The 22,528-nt window shown below is 41.7% G+C and overlaps 1 protein-coding gene across 1 annotated transcript in view; it reads right to left on the minus strand.

The window, feature by feature from the left end:
- LANCL2 (LanC like glutathione S-transferase 2) overlaps positions 1 to 17,528 on the minus strand; it is a 95,272-nt gene extending 77,744 nt beyond the window's left edge. Inside the window, exon 1 of the mRNA XM_070462896.1 lies at positions 17,031 to 17,528. Coding sequence (XP_070318997.1) covers positions 17,031 to 17,219 — 189 coding nt within the window. The 5' untranslated portion in view covers positions 17,220 to 17,528. The remainder of the gene's footprint in view (positions 1 to 17,030) is intronic.
- Positions 17,529 to 22,528: the final 5,000 nt, after the last annotated feature.

A 22,528-nucleotide genomic window follows, 5' to 3' on the forward strand; every position in this document is an offset into this window, starting at 1 on the left:
ATAAGAAAAAATTCCTGTCTGAAAGAGTAAAGTCAAGTGGGGAAGAGAAATAAAAACGCATGGTTAGGCCCTCCATAACCATGGATTAGACATTCTGTTTAGTCCATTAAGCCTCCTGTTGAGGGCTCAAGCTCAAACATGCAAATCTGAAGATACATTTAATGATATACAGCAATCTTCAATTTTGCTGTGGCCTGAATAAAAACAGCATGAGTTGACAGAACTGTGGACAGAGAGTTTCACTGACTTTTTCAACATCTGGTAATCCTTTTTCACCTTCACCACCATCAGCAGGGGTGTTAATATCCCCATTGTGGAGATGATGACAGTGAGAAAAGTATGGTATGGAATTTGAAAATCTGAGAACTGTTGACAATCTGAGAACATACCTATATGAATACTGCATGTTTGGCTGTATCTTCCTCAGAAGAAAAATGCAAAAGAGGGAAAAAGTAAAGGATATGCAGTATTTTTAATATTCTAGTAAAGATAAACTTTTAAGAAATTTTTCATTATCACATTTTATGCTACAGTAACAAAAAATAGGATATATAACAATGGTAGTAGCTATTGTTAACTAAACTCAAACTACTTACCTATGTATTAATATCAGCAACTATGTGTGACAAGGTACTATAAATAATTGCATCAATATCAAGCACCACTTTTGAGTGCTCTAGAGGTATTAACTCTAAGCTAAAGAGGAACAGGTTATACCACAACTACTACATAAACTTTCAACCAATAGAGTATATTATCACAATATTATACTAAGAACTTCAATTACCTTTTCAACTTAACTTTTTACTACAAGCTGATAACATAAATGCTATTATCCTATATTAATGGGCATCATTTTAAGTGTTTACATGCATTAACTAATTAATAGTCATAACCTATGAGGAAGGTAGTATCACTGCCCAAATTACTTGTTCAAGGTCTACAGCTAATAACAGGCTTCCCAGGTGGCGCCTGTGGTAAAGATCACACCCGCCAAAGCAGGAGACATAAGAGAGGCGGTTCGATCCCGGCGTCAGGAAGATTCCTGGAGAAGGAAAAGGTGACCCACTGCAGTACTCTTGCCTGGAGAATCCCATGGAGGGAGGAGCCTGGTGGGGCTACAATTCATAGGGCTGCAAAGAGCAGGACACAACTGGAGACTTAGCACACAGCACAGCTAATAAGTGGCAGAAAGGTAGGAGTCAAACCTCGGTCAATTCACATTCTCATGTGCTCTTCACATGTTGTTCCCAACTGATGGGAAGTGTCGACTTGAGGTATTTTCTAGTCCCCCCTACATAATCTTTCAATTCTACTTTTATGTCATTATCTTTCCACATCACAACCTGAGAACTGGCTAGAGGAAAGGCTGATGTTTTGGATCCAAAAATCTCACTCTGAGGAGAAACGCCCATATTAGCTTATTTGAATGAAGAAAAAATAATTACAATTTCTGGGCAACTGAAAACTGCTATCTTCTTAGGTTTCTGGGATATATTATGACACTGAACAAATTCTGAAGTGAGAAGAACACACTTTCAAACAAAAATACAGAAAATTAAGTGAAGAAGGTATAAAATGAAGCATTTCCAACAGTTCAAGATAATGCCAAGTTATAGAAGACAAGTAAAACTTCTCTTTATCTTCATTTCTGTATGTTAAAACTTCTAAAATCCGTAGGACCCATCAAGTCCTTCACAATGGGCTCCAATCTGCCTTTTCATCCTGGTTACCACCCAATGTTACTCACGCTCCCTCCTCAGCAGTTAGATTTGACTCCCCTGTCCCTTCACTCAGTACTCCCCTCAGCCTGGCAAAGCCCATTTATTTTCAGATTCTTTAGCCTGAGGCAGCTCTGAAGCCTTGGCAATTTAATTCAGCAAACCAAAACCTAAGCCTGTGGGCGCCTCAAGGTTATGAAATCCAAACACCAAGGACAACCAACCACAGACAGACAACTAGGCTTTAAGTCACAGCCAATCAAGAAGGTCCATGCTTCGCTTCCACACTTTTCTATACAGTTGACCCTTAAACTAGACAGGTTTGAACTGCTCAGGTCCACCTGTACATGGATATTTTCAACAGTAAACACTACAGTACCACAGTGGTTGTCTAAAGCCACAGATAAGGAACCACTGATATGGAAGAATTTCAATACAGAGGAACCACCTATTTGGAGTTAAATTACAGTAACATTCAGCTGTTCATAGGGTCAGGGCCCCTAATCCCACATTGCTCCCCTGGCTCCTGTCAGAAAAGGGCTCCTGACCACTTTCACTTTGGCATTTCCTGATTCAAATCAGTTTGTGCTCCCTTAACTCTTAGCATTTGCAATATGCCTCAGTTTATCTTTTAACAGGTCCACCGTCAGAAGGAGATCCTTCACAATCCCCAGGAGGTCCCCTCACTAAGACAGACCAAGTTCAATGAGGACTTATGTTGTGAACAAATGAGCCTTACTACGATTATCTTAAATAGAAATGAAGGTGATGGCAGAGAAAAAAAGTTTATCCCTGTTGTTCAGTCACTAAGTCATGTCCGACTCTTTGCAACCCTATGGGCTACATAAAGCACATCAGGTTTCACTCTCCTTTACTATCTCCCAGAGTTTGCTCAAATTCAAGTCCACTGAGTTGATGATGCTATCTGACCATCTTCTTTTTCGCCTTCAATCTTGCCCAGCATCAGGGTCTTTTCTAATGAGTCAGTTCTTTGCATCAGGTGGCCAAAGTACTGGAGCTTCAGCTTCAGCATCAGTCCTTCCAATGAACATTCAGGGTTGATTTCCTTTAGGATTGACTGGTTTAATCTCCTTGCAGTCCAAGGGACTCTCAAGAGTCTTCTCCAGCACCACAGTTTGAAAGTATCAATTCTTCTGCACTCAGCCTTCTTTATGGTCCAACTCTCACATCCATACATGACTACTGGAAAAACCATAGCTTTGACTATACAGACCTTTGTCGGCAAAGTGATGTCTCTGTTTTTTAATATGCTGTCTAGGTTTGTCATAGCTTTTCTTCCAAGGAGCAAGCGCCTTTTAATTTCATGGTTGCAGTCACCATCTGCAGTGATTTTGGAGCCCAAGAAAATATAATCTGTCACTGCTTCCCCTTTATTTGCCATGATCTTAGTTTTTTGAATGTTGAGTTTTAAGCCAGCTTTTTCACTCTCCTCTTTCACCTTCATCAAGAGGCTCTTTAGTTCCTCTTCACTTTCTGCCATTAGAGTGGTATCATCTGCATATCTGAGGTTGTTGATATTTCTCCCAGCAATCTTGATTCCAGCTTGTGATTCATGCAGCCAGCATTTCCCATTATGTACTTTGATATAAGTTAAATAAGCAGGATGATGATACACAGTCTTGAAGTACTCCTTTCCCAATTTGGAACCAGTCTGTTATTCTATGTCTGATTCTAATTGTTGCTTCTTGACCTGCCCACAGGCTTCTTAGGAGACAGGTAAGGTGGCCTGGTAGAAAACTGTAACACAACCTTGTGTATATCAGACTTTAGTCCTGTTCACTGTCTTTGAGGTTTGTTATATACATGTAAACTGGACTGGATCCTGAACTCTCCTAGTTTTTTCAAATACCTGGTTATGATTTTCCAAAGTAACATTTCCAATTTTCTCCCCACTTTTTGATTTGGATCACTTCTTAGTGATTGCTCTTGAATGTCCTTGAAGGGACCATACCAATTCCTCCTCATACCCAGATGGCAGCCAAATTTCAGGGCCTTGAACCTTGGGTCCACAGCCCTCAATTAAAAAGGGCTCCTCCAGACTCTTGGAACTGCATACCAGCTGGAGATATAAAATGAAACTGACCAGGGAGATTCCTGCCCAGAAGCAGATGGCATCTCCTGAGATCCCAGAACAAGATCTTCATCTCCAAAAAAAAAAAGAAAACCTTTATTCTTTTTGCTTTTTCACTACTTGCTTTTTCTCTCTTCTAATGTATAAGAAGATAATGTTCCTTAACTCTGGCAACTATCACTGAATCTATTCCTGAGGCCATAGTTGCACAACGAAAGTCACTAGGTTTTCTTGCTAAGGTGGTTCTAGATAACAGAACTGCTTAGATCATTCATTGGCTGAACAAGGAGTGTGCACCAAAGCCAGTACCTTCTGGCTTTGGTCCAGCTGTACCTGGACATACCTCTGACACTGTAGCAAATGTAAGAAATTAGGAAATAAGACACTTGGCAGGTTGATGCCCTTCAGGTATATTCTTTGATTTAGCTGATACCAACTAGTTTGGTTCATGGGGCCCTGGCTGAAAACTATTCTTCGATCACTTGGTATTATTTTCCTAATAGTCCTCATCAGTCTCCCTAGTGGACTATATTCTCTCAACCATCTTAAACTTATGTTCACAGCCATTGGCAGTATATCACATGGTCTCACTGCTCTTGGAGAAACAGATACAAGTGAACAATGAGATGAACAGCAAAAACAATTCTTCCATGAACCTGACACCATAACCCATGAGTTTCACGACAAAGAGCAACTTAACTCTAATGGTGACTGAAGGTGGCACTTCTAAACAATGAGATCAGTCTTTCATGTATGAGAACATAATCAAAAGAAGGATATTGTTAATTAAACAAGGAGACCATAAGGCTGAGGTGGCTCTGTTACCCTGGTGGCCTACATAAGCAAACTAGAACCTAAGCCTGTAAATGCCTCTAAGTTACAAAACCAAAACCTATGGACAACCAATTACAAACAGCCAACTGAACTTCAGCCTATAGCAACTGGATTCCTGACCCTCAGAGTCTATGTAATAGAATACATTTTTATTACATTATTCAGTTTGGGGGCCACTTATTACACAGCAATACGTGGACAGTAACAGTGGCTTCTTGAGTACCCTCTTAGTCGTAGAAATGGGGCTGCTCCTCATACTGGCTATATTCTTTCCTATATTCTTTAGAATTCCCTTTAGTTTTTATGAGGCAATCTCTCATTAATCCAACTTTCATGGTTAGTAGTAGTCCTTTATATTAAACTTTCCCTATCAATTCACTGTGTGATTTCTATCTCCCAAGTGTATCACAGTTCTTAAGGTCACAAGTCCATAATCAAGGGTTGGCAGGGCCAAGTCTGAGACTCTGGGAAGAATCTTTCTTCGCCTCCTATAGCTTTGACTGTTTGCTAGCAATCTTTGATGTTCTTTGGCTTACAAATGCAGCTCTCTAATCTCTGCCTCCATCATTACATGGTCATCTTCTCTTTCCCTGTGTCTCTGTCTCTCTTCTAACGACAACAGCTATATTGGATTGAGAGCCTACCCTATTCCAGTATGACCTTAATTAATTACATCTAACATAACCTTGTTTCCAAATGTCACACTCTGAAGTTCCAGGGCTTAGGACTTCATCTTTTGGGGAGACACAATTCAAGCCATAACACCCTCATTTTCATGAAGCTTCATGTCTCTATCAAAACAAATGTACAGCTGACAACTTCTATTTTAACTACATCCTTAATATTCTAAGGATTAAAAAAGGAATAATCTGTCAATTGTAATCTATCTTTACAGAAGACAGTGGAACTTAATCTTCCCTTTACTTTACAGTTTCCCTAAATCTAAGTATTTTTTGTGTTACCAAATGTGGGGTCCTGCTAATGGCCTCTCTAAAACCAATACCTGAGAGGCAAGGTTGGTGGAAAGGAAAGTCTGCTTTATTTTGGAGGAGGGTAAAACCAGGGGGATGGCTGGTGGGACTCAAAGCCAAAGGCTGACTTCCCCACTGACAACCAATGGGTTAGAGCTTTTAACAGCGAATTTCAGGGGTGTATAAGTGGAAGGAGGAACGGTGTGCAGAAACAGCAGTCAATTCCAAGAGTCATCTTGAAGTTGGTCATGTAGTTGCCCGATCAGCATCTTCTTGATTGTTTTAAGTATACTTTGTCTTCAGTTTCAGGGTCGGTTTGTTCCCATTTCTTTGAGGCCAGTTCTCAGAGTTGTGGGAGCTTATTTCACGGATACAGTCTGGTCATCCCGTGGTCACCTTCTTCCACCTGGTGGGGAAGCTCACAGGATATGGCTCAGAATATTATCTATAGCCCTTGAGAAGGAACTAAAGGTCCTTGACTATGCTTAATGACTAAACTATTATTATTTTGTCCTGTTTGACTGCTTTCCTTTGCTTCTGCATTTCCTCACTTTTCTGATTCAACTTATTCTTTGGGTAAAGTTTTTTTTTTACAGACAAAAGGTGAACTGAGGACATAGGCAGGGGCAGACCCTATTGTCCCATTCAGCTTCATTTCTACCTTTTAAAATCAGAAATCCCTCTAATGGGCCCTCACTTTCGTGTCAAGAACATGAAAGAACACGTCCCCTTTCCTTTAGCATGTAACAACAACTGCTGGCATGGGTCCCCACAAGCCCCATTAGTTATTTGTTTAGTTTAATTTCCATTTACATAAGCCAGTCTGGCACGTGGTTGAGGTCAGAATTATGTTTACCAGATATAAAGGTTAAAAAGAAAAACATGTAATTTCAGAAGCAGTGTTTACCTCTTTTTCTGCAGTAGAAAATGAAACTCAACTGTTCCCAACTCTTTACTGTTCTCAGGGAGACTCAAATGATGGTCAGAAGTTCTTGTCATATCTCTTTAAACTGCAGCAGCATCCTTACTCTTAAAGATAGTATTTACTCCTTAGAGATACTATTAAGATAGCAATGGTAATGTGTATGAATGACAGATTTTTTTAAATGTGTGCCAGACATGTATTTTATTACAAAGGATTTGAATACTAAATCACAAATATAGCAGAAAGTATGTAAAAACAAGAGAAATCTAGAGAAAAATCATTATTAACATGAATTCTAAACCATGAGCACAAATTTTCAAGAGGAAGAAAGACAATGTGTCTATCTATCAGGGGCTTACTAGGTGCCACATAAGGTAGTCTGACAGACCATTTTATATATGGATACTTTAACACAATCTGGAGGAGGAAATGGCAACCCACTCCAGTATTCTTGCCTGGAAAGTCCCATGGAGAGAGGAGCCGGGCGGCTACAGTCCATAGGGTCGCAAAGAGCTGGACATGACTTAGTGACTGAGCACTTTAATTTAGTCACTAACATTCCTGTGAATCAGGAATTGTTCTCCAGCTTTTAGTTACATACAAGAAAAGAGATTTTAGAGCAGTCACTTGCCTAAGATTCCACATTCAGACCAGTAATAGTGCTTTCAAAATTGCCTTAATTTGGGTGAACTCATCCCCTTTCAAATACAAAATATTTGGGGAGCCAGAGAGGTAAAGTAGGAGTTAGAGATCGTGGAAAAGCAGTAACCTAACCAGGGAACTTGTGGTTTTACCAAACCCAACAGCAGCCCAGTGCCAGTATTCACACGTTCCTTCCTGCTCACTTTTCCACTACCAAGTTAGTTTGTTCCCAGATATCCCACTTCCAACTCCTGGGCGCACAGACCAGACCCATCAAAGCGACCCGTATGAACAATAACTTTTGGCTGCTGTTCCCAAGCCATGAATTCCAACACTGCGGGGCCAGGACCAGGCCTGATGATAAACTTGGGACACAGGAACAGTACCACCAGGTGGTCAGCAGGTAACTTTTGCAGCTGTGGGGGTGGGCCCTCAAAGGTGAACAAATCTGCACACAACAGACACCCCAGCACTGGCCCACAATTCCAAGCACCCTGAAAGAGCGCATTTCAAAGGCAAATGAAATGAAATATTCCCTTCCATATCAGTAAACAAAAATGCCACAGCCATCAGCGAGGGCCTCCAAATGTGCATGAGGGCTCTCAAAAGCATAAACAATGCCTGTGATGAAGCAGATGCCGCCACCCACCTCCAACCCCAGTGTGATTGCTGAGGAGCCCAGGGGAATATGAGAAATCAAAAACACAGGATGCTGGCCCCAGATAGCTGAGGTGCATATGAAAGGAATGACTTCAAAAATCCCAGACTCTTGCATCTTCCCATACATAGAAGAGCACTAAATTCCTTAACTTGATATCTGGTTTTCCTTACTTAGTAATAATCTTTGACGTTCAGACCACCTACCCCATTGTTACAAACTTCTATGCATCCTGATTCCTTTCCATGCCTCCTTGAAGCTGTTTCTCAGGGCTACCTAAGATGCTGCCTCCTGGGCTTGAAATCCTAAACATTCCTACAAAATAAAACACACCCCACCTTCAGGTTGTGACTATTTTTTCTTAGTCAACAGTTTTGGTGACCAATGCAACAGGACCCAAAGCAGATTCCTCTCCTCTGCCTAAACTCTACAAGGATCCAGAGTCTTGGTACCAACAGAGGCCCCTTTTGCCCATTCGCTTCCTCTGGAGTCTGGACAGATTTCAGTGAGTCTCTCCTGGTTCTCAGATCTCCCATACTGGTTGATGATCCTGAGTTTTATTTGGTGGGGTATAGCAGGTAGCTGTCCCTTCTCAGTTGAAAGATACTGGGTTATAGCCACCCGGGGTCTAGATACTAGTGGGGCTTGGTTGAAAGTCACCAAGGCATACCTGCCCAGTTGAAGGACACTGGGGACACTGGCTGAAAGATATCAGGGAGATCCCCACCCAGTGGAAAGGTACTGGATGGGGGGGATGGTTGAAAGATACCAAGGAATACCTGGCGGCTCAAAGGAAAGACACCGAGGCTGCCCTGAGGTAGGAGGCTGAGTGGTCTGTCCTGATTAGTAAAGTCAGAGCCTGACTTGATGCTCTTCCTCAGTTCGGCTGCCTTAACAGAATTTGTCGGAATAAAAGTGAAGATATTCCATGAGAGCTTTGCTTCAAACAAAAGGGACAAAACTTCTCCCAGGTAGTTATGGTTTTCTCAGGTGACTAAGAAATTTATGGAGGTGGTTGAGGCTGAGTCCTCATACTGTGCAGTGGTCCCATAGGCAAAGTCACTCATTAAAACACTTGCTTGCCTGGGGGTCACAAATGAGAACTGGCCATTCAGCAATCTGAGCAACCACACTGGTCTCAGACTACCAGAGATAGACTCTGAGACACATACAATGAGCTAAAACAACTCAGGGGTAACTCCTGGAGGAATTAGGCTCACAAGTCACACACAGGCCCACCACATAATTTCACTAGAAATTTTATCTCTGACATATTCAACTTAAAATGGGAAAGAGAATCTCTCAAAAGCAAAACAATGGGTATCAGAAAGTCAATCTCCAACTAACACCCCAGATTCAAGGACAGTACCGACAGAGTTCATTCTGGCCAAGTATCCAGTTAACTAGAGAAAATATACTATAATTGGAGAAATTATACTAAAGGAAGGTGAAAGTGTTAGTTGCTCAGTCATGTCCGACTCTTTGCGACCCCATGGATGGTAGCCTGCCAGGGTCCTCTCTCCGACAAATTCTCCAAGTAACAATACTAGAGTAGGTAACCCTTCCCTTCTCCAGAGGATGTTCCTGACGCAGGGATCAAACCCAGATCTCCTGGATTGCAGGCAGAGTCCTCACCATTTCAGCCACCAAGGAAGTGAAGTGAAGTCGCTCAATCATGTCCGACTCTTTGAGACTCCATGGACTGTAGCCTACCAGGCTTCATCCATGGGGTTTTCCAGGCAAGAGTATTGGAGTGGGTTGCCATTTCCTTCTCCAGGGATCTCCCCACCCAGGGATCGAACCCAGGTCTCCCGCATTGCAGGCAGATGCTTTACCCTCTGAGCCAGCAGGGAAGCCCTAAAGGAAATCTCACCCTAAAAATTGACAGGATTCTTTTATTACATTAAAAGCCAGCTTGGTAAAACCTTAAACAAAGGCCTTCCAGGGGGAAACTCTTATTTCTCTGTGTCTTTGAGATGTAAATGTTCTACCTGATCATCCTAGATTGTTCTGTATTTGTTTGTGTTTGGCCTATAAGAGGTTGAACTTCCCAGGGGGCACCAGTGGTAAAGAATCCACCTGCCAATGCTAGAGACACAAGAGACTTGGGTTTGACCCCAGGTCTTTTTGCATGGTTTGAATCTCTACTGAGATATAATTTATTGGTGGCCAAATAATGGATCCTTTTAAAATTAGACCCTTTCAAACTGGCAGATTAGCGAATTTGGGGTACTCTCATTGTAAACAGCTGTTTTGTTGGTACCTATAAAACAAAAATCATATTAAAAGTGAGGAAAACATCTAGTATTTAACCTGAGAATTTCTTTTGTCTACAACAAACTAGAAAAACTAACCAGCTTCATTTATAACCCTTGTAGCCTTTATTTTCCCTCAATATGTCTTACAGATGCTAATAAGAGCATTATAAAATCAATAGGAAAAACTTGGAAGGAAAGTCTAGATATTATTTCCAAAGTAGAATTTTTTCTTTTTTTTTTTTTTTTTTTGTATAAGATGTACAAGTTGGATTTAGAAAAGACAGAGGAACCAGAGATTAAATGCCAGTATCTGTTGGATCGTAGAAAAAGCTAGAAAATTTCAGAAAAACATTTACTTCTGCTTCACTGACTATGCTAAAGCCTTTGATTGTGTAGATCACAACAAACTGTGGAAAATTCTTAAAGAGATGAGAATACCAGACCACCTTACCTGTCTCCTGAGAAACCTGTATGCAGGTCAAGAAGCAACAGTCAGAACCAGATATGGAACAATCAGTTCAGTTCAATTCAGTCGCTCAGTCATGTCCAACTCTTTGTGACCCATGGACTACAGCACACCAGGCCTCCCTGTCCATCACCAGCTCCTGGAGCTTGCTCAAATTCATGTCCATCGAGTCGGTGATGCCATCCAACCATCTCATCCTTTGTTGTCCCCTTCTCCCGCCTTCAATCTTTCCCAGCATCAGGGTCTTTTTCAGTGAGTCAGTTCTTTGCATCAGGTGGTCAAAGTACTGGAGTTTCAGCTTCAGTCCTTCCAATGATACTGATCTCCTTTAGGATGGACTGGTTGGATCTCCTTGCAGTCCAAGGGACTCTCAAGAGTCTTCTCCAACACCACAGTTCAAAAGTATCAATTTTTCAGTGCTCAGCTTTCTTTATAGTCCAACTCTCACATCCATACATGACTACTGGAAAAACCACAGCTTTGACTAGATGGACCTTTGCTGACAAAGTAATGTCTCTGCTTTTTAATGCGCTGTCTAGGCTGGTCACAGGTTTTCTTCCAAGGAGCAAGCGTCTTTTAATTCATGGATGCAGTCACCATCCGCAGTGATTTTGGAGCCCAAAAAATAGTCTCTGTTTCCACTGTTTCACCATCTATTTGCCAGGAGGTGATGGGACTGGATGCCATGATCTTAGTTTTCTGAATGTTGAGTTTGAAGCCACCTTCTTCACTCTCTTTCATTTTCATCAAGAGGCTCTTTAGTTCTTCTTTGCTTTCTGCCATAAGGGTGGTATCATCTGCATATCTGAGGTTATTGATATTTCTCCTGACAATCTTGATTCCAGTTTGTGCTTCATCCAGCCTGGCATTTCTCATGATGTACTCTGCATATAAGTTAAATAAGCAGGGTGACAATATACAGCCTTGACATGCTCCTTTCCCAATTTGGAACCAGTCTGTTGTTCCATGTCCAGTTCTAACTGTTGCTTCCTGACCTGCATACAGGTTTCTCAGGAGGCAGGTACGAGGTGGTCTGGTATTCCCATCTCTTTCAGAATTTTCCACAGTTTGTTGTGATCCACACAAATATGGAACAATGGCTGGTTGGGAAATGCTGGGAAAGATTGAAGGTGGGAGGAGAAGGGGATGACAGAGGATGAGATGTTGGATGACATCACCAACTCAATGGACATGAGTTTGAGCAAACTCCAGGAGATGGTGAAGGACAGGGAAGCCTGGTATACTGCAGTCCATGGGGTCACAAGAGTCAGACACAACTGAGCAACTGAACAACAAGGAGAATTTTTTTTAAAAGGAGTTACTGCAAGTGAATAAAGAAATCTTTGGATGGTTATTTGAAATTGGGTAAATAAAATGGACATTTATGTGATGAAAACAAGATTTGATATTACTACACTATCTAAGGTTAAATGGGCCAACAGAGACCTCCTACTAATCCCCATCTTTAAAGCCAATCAAGTCTGTTTTATTTATAAAGTTTTAACTTAATATTTAATGGGCTAGAAAAATTTACAGAGATATCTGACCAATAATTATTTGGGACAGTTAGGCCAAAGGGCCAGGACTCCTTGGCTTAAACCACACTCTGGGAACCCCAGAGCTTTTTATATAAAAGTAGGTAATTGGACAGGGAAAAGAAAAAAAACCTTCTAAAACCCCTCCTCTAGGACCAAAGTTTACTGTTTAGATCCTAATGAAAACTAAAGTTAAAGGTATAAAAGTTGGTGGCATTTAGATAAAAGTATATAAAATTGGTATAATTAAATTGGCTTTATATAAAGCGGTTACAGCTCTCATTTAATTATACTGTGGGATAGACAACTGAGGAAACCAATAGTTTGTTACTCAGTCCAAGCTCACTGTACTTGCCGCAGGACAGGCCGATGAATGCAAGAAATGAGGTGTTGAGGCAAGGAAAAAATTTTATTCGGAAAGTCAGAAGACTTCTAGCTCCTCAAAACAACTCCACATCTTGTGGAGGTCTGGATGCCAGGTTCTTTTATGCAGCCAGAGAGAGAGAAGAAATGAGGAACTAAAGTCAACAGTCAAAACAGAGTCAGTGAGGAAGTGAAAGGGTCTTTAGTCTCCAGGAAGAGCCAGCTTTTGGAAAAGGGTGTGTTAATCTCTCTTTTTTTCTTTTGTAGCCATTCACAGGCAGGTAGGGATGAGCTGAACAAAAGCATTTTAGTTTATATTCAAGCAGAGGGGGAATGTCCTCTGAGGCAAGCTATTAAGTATGATTATAATAACAAAAGCAATGAAAACCAAGTCAAAGAAACAGTTCCAACATGGAGTCAGAATTGGCTTCCTCCCCGCAACAGTTACCTAAGCCATACAAAATTAGTAAAACTGGGTATTAACATGCAAGGGATAATGAAAATAAAAATAGTGATTTTGCTTTTTTAATTTATAAACTCAGAAAGGTCTTTGCTAAATGCCTTATACAAACCTTTGAGAGCATAATAAGTTAAACTCTAAAGTTGCGAAACTAAGCAACTGTTTTTGTTTCACAAATGTCTAAAAAAACAGAAATGTAAATGTAGGCCATAAAGACCTGAATTAGCTCAAGCCGCCACCAAGATCTGAAACCAAGGGAAAAAATATGGCAGTTTTAATCCGAACTGCTGAGATTCTTTCCTCAGTCAAACCTTACAGATAGTAAGCCTTAATTAACTCAGCAAGCAACTTTAATGTATTCCAACTGTTTGTAAACTAGTAACTTTATATGGTAATACCTGATTCTTAGACAAGCTTTTAAATGAAGCCATGAGATTGTTAGGGGAAGCACACTGACTGAAACTGCCCACCCTGGCCAGGCACCATAGTAACCATTTGCATGAGTTGTTTTAAGACAGGAGGTCCTGGTAAGGAACACGGAACTAACAAGCCACCACCAACCGGAAGAGTTGGGGAAAGGTCAAAAGGAGACACCACGTGTCTGACCACCTCCCAGAATCCTCCTCTCTGGCATCCATCTTGGCTGAGCGATGACAACCCAGAAACTAATCCCATCAACATAAAACCACCTGAGACTTCCAGCCAAGTGGCAGAGCAGTTCTCCTGGGTTCCCTTACCCTACTGCTCTCCACCCGGGTGCCCCTTCCCAGTAAAATCTCTTGCTTTGTCAGCATGTGTGTCTCCTCAGACAATTCATTTCCAAGTGTTAGACAAGAGCCCACTTTGGGCCCTGGAAGGGGTCCCCATTCCAGCAAGAAGATCTAGAGTTTGCCTATTTATGTCTGTGTCCACATTATACATATGAAATATCTCTACTTCTAAAAAAGTATTATTAGAATTTGATTTAAAAAGAGCTCTATTTAATCTTCATAAAAAGCTCTTACTTTTAAAGAAACTGGCCATGATGACTTTCAGGTTCACATGAACTGAGGAATAGTCAGTATTAAGTTGGTACCTGATATTAAGGTTTAAGACTGTTAATCTAATTAAAATAAGACATGCTGTTAAGATTATTTTACCTAGGTTTAATAAATAAGACTTTACTAGATCTCTTGCAAGAAAATAACTTGATATAATGAAACTTCAAAGTGAATGTAAATAAGAATCTTAGAGTTAAAACTCTTGTCTTTTTGAAGTGACTGCTTAAAATGATCTTTCCAGATATTTGATAACTTAAAAGTTCTGGAGTTATGTTAACTGATGTGATGAAAATTTATTAAATAGCTAAAAGATACTAAGACATCAATTATTAAGTAGAAAAACAAAGTATTTGGGAATATTAATGAAAATGTTTGGTATCACCTGAAATGTTCTCTATAAGAAAACAAATGTTTTTAGAAATTATCACTGGTGTTTATACACCAATCTACAGAATGCCGATGTAAGACAGTTCAGTACTGCTTACTTCTTAGCTTTACTAAAATTAAGGTTTTAAGAGTTGAGGACTCTAATTTAAACATGGAATTAAAAAGCTATGAGAAATGATACAGTAACTTTTCAGTATACAGTAAGAAATAGAATGTATGTTTTCAGAAAGAAGATATGAAAAATGAAATTACATTTTATTGAGGAAAAAGAAAGTATTAGCCAGTTGATTTTATTTGGATGGAAAATGAGAGACTGAATACAGGAAGTGTTGAGAGATTTTGGAAAGAAAAAGGAAAAAGTTTTATCCATATTCAGGATTATCTAAATTTAGATTCAAGTTGACTAAATGGATTTTGTTAAGTGAGCCAGTGCAGGAGTAGGATTTGATTTATGGGAGAAATGCTCCTTTTTAATAATAAATTGTGTGAGTTTCTGCAACCTTAAGTGATCTCTATTTGATTTCCTTTAATTGTTTTATGACTTTGGTTGAATAAGTATTCTTTCAGTGACCTACGATACTGTGTTTTATAATTCTAACAAAATTCCCAAATATCAAAATCTAACTAAGCTGTTTTAGCTTCTAGATGACTTGGGGATGGATGCTTCGAAGAAACATCTCCAAAACATCTCAGAGACAAATGTTAAATTAAGTTTATTTGGCATTTTTTTAATTCAAAAGCACTGTCAAATGATTGAAGGTGAACTTTAGGTTATAATGTATGGATAAATATCATTAATACAGATATTCCAAAATTTATATGAAATCCCTAACATCTGATATGTCCTGATATAATGCTACCAGTCATAATTTTAGTGATTATACTAAAATATCCAAATTTCCTAATTACACTGTACTCAAACCTTTAACTATGCTATTTTAAGTTTTGTCCTTCAGAGACTATCATTATTTTACACTGCCTTTACAAAATGAAGATTTCAAGAAAACTCATAAAAAGAACTTTTAAACAAATAAACCAATGTGTTTCTGATAGCCTTACTACCACTAAACTGGGTAACAAATTACAAACTAATGGAAAACCTGATTACTTCATGCAGATCAACAGGAATCAATTACATGAAACTAAATGAACTGATGAATTATGATTTATATTTTTGACTTTAGAAAACATACTAACTTGAACCTGTTTTCCAGTAAATTTTTTTCTCTTATGCTGTGACCTACAACAGGTTGATAAGTATGCCTTTGTAAACAAAGATAAAACATTTGTCTTTTTCTCTCTGCCTGATCCTGCCAAGATCTGGCTTCTCCAGCTGGATCTCCTATGGACTTAATGGTTATTAATGGTTATTGCAACTAGATTACAACTCATTAAACTAATAACTTTTGTTGTTTCCAAATTGTTTATGCTTTTGTCTCTCAGTTACAATGACTTTGTCAAGGTTACTAGTCAAATTGCTTATGTCTATTTTATAAGACTGTCCTCTCTTAGAGTGTGTAGCCAGCCCTCCAACAAATGTAATGGTGACTTAAAGCAACTGATCCAAAAAATAGAGATCTGTATGCCTTCAATAACAGTAACAGTGTATTCTAGGTATGGGAAGAAGCAACAAGGGAAATATCTCCTGGATCCTAATAGGTTAGAAGATAGAGGATCCAGAGAATCTTTTATTATCTATCAATGGGCCTAATCCAGAAGTTAACACCTGGAGCGACATAGCAACAAGAACTTTCGTTTGATCTCAGACGTCCTTCCAGAGTAGCGGGACCAAAAAAAAAAAAAAAAAGTCATGAAAAGTCTCTCACATATGGTTGAATTTCCAACCATAGAGAGGGACTGTGAAAGAAACATTTCCTGCCACATCAGTAAACAAGCATGTCACAGCCATCAGCGCTTTGGGGCTTCCAAATGTGAATGAGGGCTCCCAAAACAGAAAACAATGTCTGCGATTCAGCAGATGCCACCACCCACCCACCCTCAGCCTCAGTGCTGAGGAGCTCGGGGGCATGTGAGAAATCAAGAAAACCAGGATGCTGGCCTCAAACAGCTGAGATGCACAGAACAGGAATGATTTCAAAAACCCCACACTCCTGCATCTTCCCATTCACAGTAAATTCCTTAACTTGAGATTATCTAGTTTTCTTTAATTAGCAAAAAACTCTGACGTGCAAATTGCCTGGCGCCCTCTGTTACAAACTTAAATATATCCTAACTCCCTCCCCAGCCTTCTCCCGGCAGTTTCTCAGGGCTATATGACACGCAGTCTCCCTGGCTTGAAGTCCTAAGCATTCCCATCAAAAAAAAAAACACACTCCTTTCAGGTTGTGACTGTTTTTTTAGCGGACTGGCAGGAGAAGCCAGAGGCGCCTACCACGAGGAAAGAGACTAATAGCACAGAGGTTCACAGCCTTCCAGGGCCAGATAGGACCGCGGCCCGGCCCCCCGCCCGGTCCCCTCAGGCCGAGCCTCTCACGCCCCTGGCGTCCCCCGGGTCAGGCCTTGACCCAGGCGACGCGGGAGCGTGACGTCGGCGCGGCGCCGGCGGGTGACGTCAGCCCGGCGAGGGGGCGGCAGTTGGACTCTACCACCGCTGGCGCCCCTGCCCCTCCCCTCCCGGCCTGGTGCTTCCCGGACTTAGCAGTCTATCACCGACTCACCTTCCCATCGCTGTGGAAAGGGAGGCCGAGCTCCTCGGGGGAGAGCGGGGTGCGAGAACATGGCGGTTCTTCGGCCTGCCTCTCGGCGGCGGCCTCGTAGTCCGGGAAAGGGTTGGGGAACGCCCGATCTTCCATATCTGCGTCCCCGCCCAGCTGCAACTTGAGCCTCCGGGACATGGTCTCGCCCATGTCGGCCGCGCGCCCTGCCCTCCGCGGGGCCGCGCGGTACGGCGAGTGAGCTGGGACAAGCCTCCTCAGAGGCGCTCGGCCCGGCCACGGCGGGCGGCGGTAATCCCTAGGAAAGCGGCGGATGCGCCGCGCCGCGCATACACGTGGCTGTGGCGGGCGCCAGGTCCCGCCCCGACCTGGCTGGGGATGGGCCCCCGGGGAGGCTGCGGCGCCTTGCAGTCACCAAGGCTCCGCGGTACGGGGTCCCCTCCGAGGAGGAGGCTTCAGCCGGCCGGCGGCGCCGCGAGGACAGCGTCTCCGGGGAGGGCGCGGTCCCTCCCTGTCATCCTGCCGTTGGGGGGGTCTGGAGGAGGAGCCAACGCCTTTTTTTTTTTTTCTCCCTTCTTTTAGGTTAGCCCCTTTGTTTTGAATAAACGAATATCTTAGGTAATGGCAGGTCACGTGAAAGCATACTTAATCACCTAAATATTTTATTGACCCGAAAGTTCCATCGATATTAGTTAAATTGCCCAGGAACATAACGTGTGTAATAAAGGACACAAGCAAGTAAATCTGCAGTTGTATGATCACAACATAGTTAACAGTCTTTACTGGTTCTCTTTTTTCTTGTTGTTTCTTTAATTATTTGAAGCTAAATAGATGTTAGAGATGTCATGATTTCTCCTTGAGGGAAATATATTGTTGCATTATTTCGTTTTTTAATTTTTGTTTCCATTTAAACATGATTGACTGCCAGATGGTACTAGTTAGTTAAGTCGCTAAGTCGTGTCCGACTCTTTGCGACCCCGTGGGCTGTAGCCCACCAGGCTTCTCCGTCCATGGGAGTCTCCAGGCAAGAATACTGGAGTGGGTTGCCATTTCCTCCTCCAGGGGACCTTCCGGACCCAGGGATCGAACCCAGGTCTCCTGCATTGCAGGCAGAGCTTTACCCTCTGAGCTACCAGGGAAGCCAGATGGTACTAGGTGATGACAAAAGATAGTTTCTGCCCTGGGGATTCCAAGTTAGAAAAGTAAGCGTAGCTTAGCATGATATGAATACTCTTCTGGAACTAAAGAAGGTATACATTTAATATATCAAAAGTGACATGATAGAGGAAAACAATATCTACCACAATAAAGCCTGTATTCTGCCTCTGTGGCCTGGCTTCCCACTCCTGCCTGTCCAGGTGTCTTCCCTGAACTGTACTAGATAAACATGTTGAACAGCCTCCTCCCATAAGATGACCATGGAAAACACCACTGTAGGAGAAAATCATTGTAAAGGTGTTACTCGGCATAAACATATATCCTTAGTGTTCAAGGAAACAGAACTGATGTAATGGGATGCCTTGAAGGCCCATTCCACTTTCCTGCTGTTAGAATAGGGAAAAGGAGTCCAGAATGGCGGCTGGCTAAAAGACCTGGAAGGGAAAAGCCTGCGAAAATAGAACAAAGGAAGGTCCGAGGACCGGAGTGAGAACCTCAGGTAAAACAAACAGCACTCCTGGCTGGCCCAATTTACATAGGACAGGCCCAGGGAGAGAAAAACATATAAAAAGAGGAGCCAAAGCTAGCTCGCTCTCTCTCCCATGTGCTGGGGCGCTCTTCTCTTCGCGTCTTTGGGTCAACATGCCCTCATGCCTCGAAGATGGATTTTCCTGCTATTATCTAAATAAAATAGAGCTGTAACACTGAGCTGTAACACTGATTTATCTAAGAGCTATAACACGGTCCATTCGAGACCTGAGAGCTATAACACGGTCTGTCCAAGACCCGAGAGCTGTGACACGCCGAGGGGGGCTTTAATGTCCGTCACTCCAAATCTTTGTTGTGACGAGACAAAAACCGAGGAGCATACACTCGCCTGACACTGCTTCATTTCTTTGTCCCAGTGGCCATCTTTCTCTCATCCTCAATGAAGGACGTTTTCTAACTGCTCCTGAATTCTGACCCCTTTCTGTTGTTGTTCAGTCACTCAGTCGTGTTTGAGGTGAGTGGACTGCAGCACGCCAGGCTTCCCTGTCCTTTACCATCTCCCAGAGCTTGCTCAGACTCGTTACCTTTACCATATTGAAATTCAGTCCCCTAACAGCTGAGACTCGTCTGGCTTAGGAGCCGTCTCTCTCCCACTTCATGGACTTTACTAGGCAAAATAACCCACAGCAGATATTTCCCAAAGCCTGAGTTATTTACACTCTGACACCACAGGTATGTGCAGCAGAAACGTCCGCTGCTGGCTTTGCTGTATTAGGCCTAGTGACCTCTGGCCTTTCTCTACCCCTTGTTGACTGAAAAAAAAAAAAAAAATCAATGCACAGTCTAAAGGTCGAGAATTACATTTTATTCCATGGCCATACTGAGGACCATAGCCTGTGATGGCAGCCTCTCAGATAGTTCTGAGGAACTGTTCTAAAGAGGTAAAGGAGGGGCCAGGATACATAGGAGTTTGATGAAAACAAAACAAAACAAAACAAAACACCCTGTAGTTGAATATTGAAAAGTTACTGCTAATCACACACACACAAAAAAAACTCCTGACTTCACAAATTAATGATTTTAGTGCCCTTCTAAGATGCAAGAGTCCAAGCTCGTTGACATTATTCCTCCGATCTGCATCTTACCTATCTGGGGTTTCATTGTTGTTTTTTTCTTCATCATGAATCCCATCAGGGTGCACCACTGGGGGCAACCACGGTGGATGATGGCTCTAGGATGAGAACATCCCTTGTTTGATGCAATGGCAAGGCAATATTTTGTTCACAACTTGGTGTGAGATAAAGATAGTTTTTCTCCTTCTCCTTAAAATCTTGGTGATAACCGTGGACAACTACTGGCAGGTACACAAACTTGTCCTAAGGACAGCCAATATTTTCAAAGATCAAAAAATGTAAATCTAATGTAAGGACTTGGCAAATTTTCCTAAACGCTGTTCAACTTGCAGCTGTCTTCAGTGGAGATTTCATTTACATTGTTTTTCAAGAAGTGACAGTCTCCTTTCTTCACCTCCTATCTCCAAGAGGCTTCTTAATGCAGGAGGCATAGGGATCCCTTCTGACTTTTCAAACCTCAGGACCACCCTTCTCTGCTGGACACTCTTTAGTAGTACAAGGACGTGGCCAGTGCCTTGAAATTACAGACGTTTTAATTATTTTAGGCCAAACCAAATTCTTAGGGAGGGAATCCTTCCCAACCCTTCTATGTAATTGAGATGGTCAGTACAAGGATTAACTAAATACCCATCCAAAACAAATCCCAGGAGTGGTAAGGGCAGTTGGCAAGTGATGTCTCCTTTCTTTCAAAGGAATCTAACTGGGAGAGGGGCATCTCTGTGTTCACCTGACTGAGAACTAGGGCACCACTTAAGGTTGGAAACCCTGAAAGGGCCCAGGGAGTAAGACTTTCTCCTGTAGGAGCAGGTTTTCCTGAGGGCGTGAGTAGGGATGTGTGGCTGAGAAGCTTCCAGATAACATGCATGTTGGCAGGGGTCAGGTGAAAGAATTTCTGTTGAGGACACATGAAGGCCTGAGCTTTGCTTTTGATTTATTATTTCTCTTTTGTTATATTGATTCTTCACACGTTTGTCATCTCACAGGCTTTAGATTTGCACACCTCCCTCAGCCACCAGTGAGCCCTCTGGTCGCCTCCATTCTTGCCAGAGCTTCCCGGGCTTCCATTAAAAGGACTTTCCTTTAGCTGGTACAAGAGGAAGTCCCACAAGGCAGACCAGCAAATGTGCTTTGTCTTACACTGCAGTCTCCTCAGAGATTTCCTTACGCTTTGTCCATCCATCCTGTCCACGTTGTTAGCTGGGGGAAGAAACAAGCTAGCCTGAGGCTATAGGGAAGGGTTTGTTTTACCCCCTGTCTCTTTTGATACATGAGATTGTTCCTTGTAGCTGCAAGCCTTATACAGGTCCTATGTATGCTATGCAACCCTGATTTAAGACAAATTCAATCCCTTAAGCCAGCAGTTCTCGCAGTGTGATCAGACCCTTTAGGGGGGCTGTGAGGCAAAAACTAGCTTTTGTGTTTTTTTTTAAATTAATTTTAATAAAGTTAATATATTGAATTAACCTTAAAATTAAAAAAAAAAACCCAAAAACTAGATTTGGCCTCACAGCCCCCCTAAAGAGCAATATTTCATAGGAACCTGGAATGTTAGGTCCATGAATCAAGGCAAATTAGAAGTGGTCAAACAGGAGATGGCAAGAGTGAACGTCAACATTCTAGGAATCAGCGAACTAAAATGGACTGGAATGGGTGAATTTAACTCAGATGACCATTGTATCTACTACTGTGGGCAAGAATCCCTTAGAAGAAATGGAGTAGCCATCATAGTCAACAAAAGAGTCTGAAATGCAGTACTTGGATGCAATCTCAAAAATGACAGAATGATCTCTGTTTGTTTCCAAGGGGCAAACCATTCAATATTATGATAATCCAAGCCTGTGCCCCAACCAGTAACACTGAAGAAATTGAAGTTGAATGGTTTTATGAAGACCTACAAGACCTTTCAGAACTAACACCCAAAAAAGATATCCTTTTCATTATAGGGGACTGGAATGCAAAAGTAGGAAGTCAAGAAACACCCGGAGTAACAGGCAAATTTGGCCTTGGAGTATGGAATGAAGCAGGGCAAAGGCTAACAGAGTTTTGCCAAGAGAACGCACTGGTCATAGCAAACACCCTCTTCCAACAACACAAGAGAAGACTCTACACATGGACATCACCAGATGGTCAACACCGAAATCAGACTGATTATATTCTTTGCAGCCAAAGATGGAGAAGCTCTATACAGTCAGCAAAAACAAGACCAGGAGCTGACTGTGGCTCAGATCATGAACTCCTTATTGCCAAATTCAGACTTAAATGGAAGAAAGTAAGGAAAATCACTAGACCATTCAGGTATGACCTCAAATCAAATCCTTTATGACTATACAGTGGAAGTGAGAAATAGATTTAAGGGACTAGATCTTCCGACAGAGAGCCTGATGAACTATGGATGGAGGTTTGTGACATTGTACAGGAGACAGGGATCAAGACCATCCCCATGGAAAAGAAATGCAAAAAGGCAAAATGGTTGTCTGAGGAGGCCTTACAAATAACTGTGAAAAGAAGATAATGGAAAAACAAAGGAGAAAGGGAGAGATATTCCCATTTGAATGCAGAGTTCCAAAAAATAGCAAGGAGAGATAAGAAACCCTTCCTCCACGATCAGTGCAAAGAAATAGAGTAAAACAACAGAATAGGAAAAAGAGATCTCTTCAAGAAAATTAGAGATACCAAGGAAACATTTCATGCAAAATGGATTCAATAAAGGACAGCAATAGT

This window comes from Odocoileus virginianus, unplaced genomic scaffold, assembly GCF_023699985.2.
Source record: "Odocoileus virginianus isolate 20LAN1187 ecotype Illinois unplaced genomic scaffold, Ovbor_1.2 Unplaced_Scaffold_17, whole genome shotgun sequence".
In the NCBI taxonomy this organism is placed as follows: Eukaryota; Metazoa; Chordata; class Mammalia; order Artiodactyla; family Cervidae; genus Odocoileus; species Odocoileus virginianus.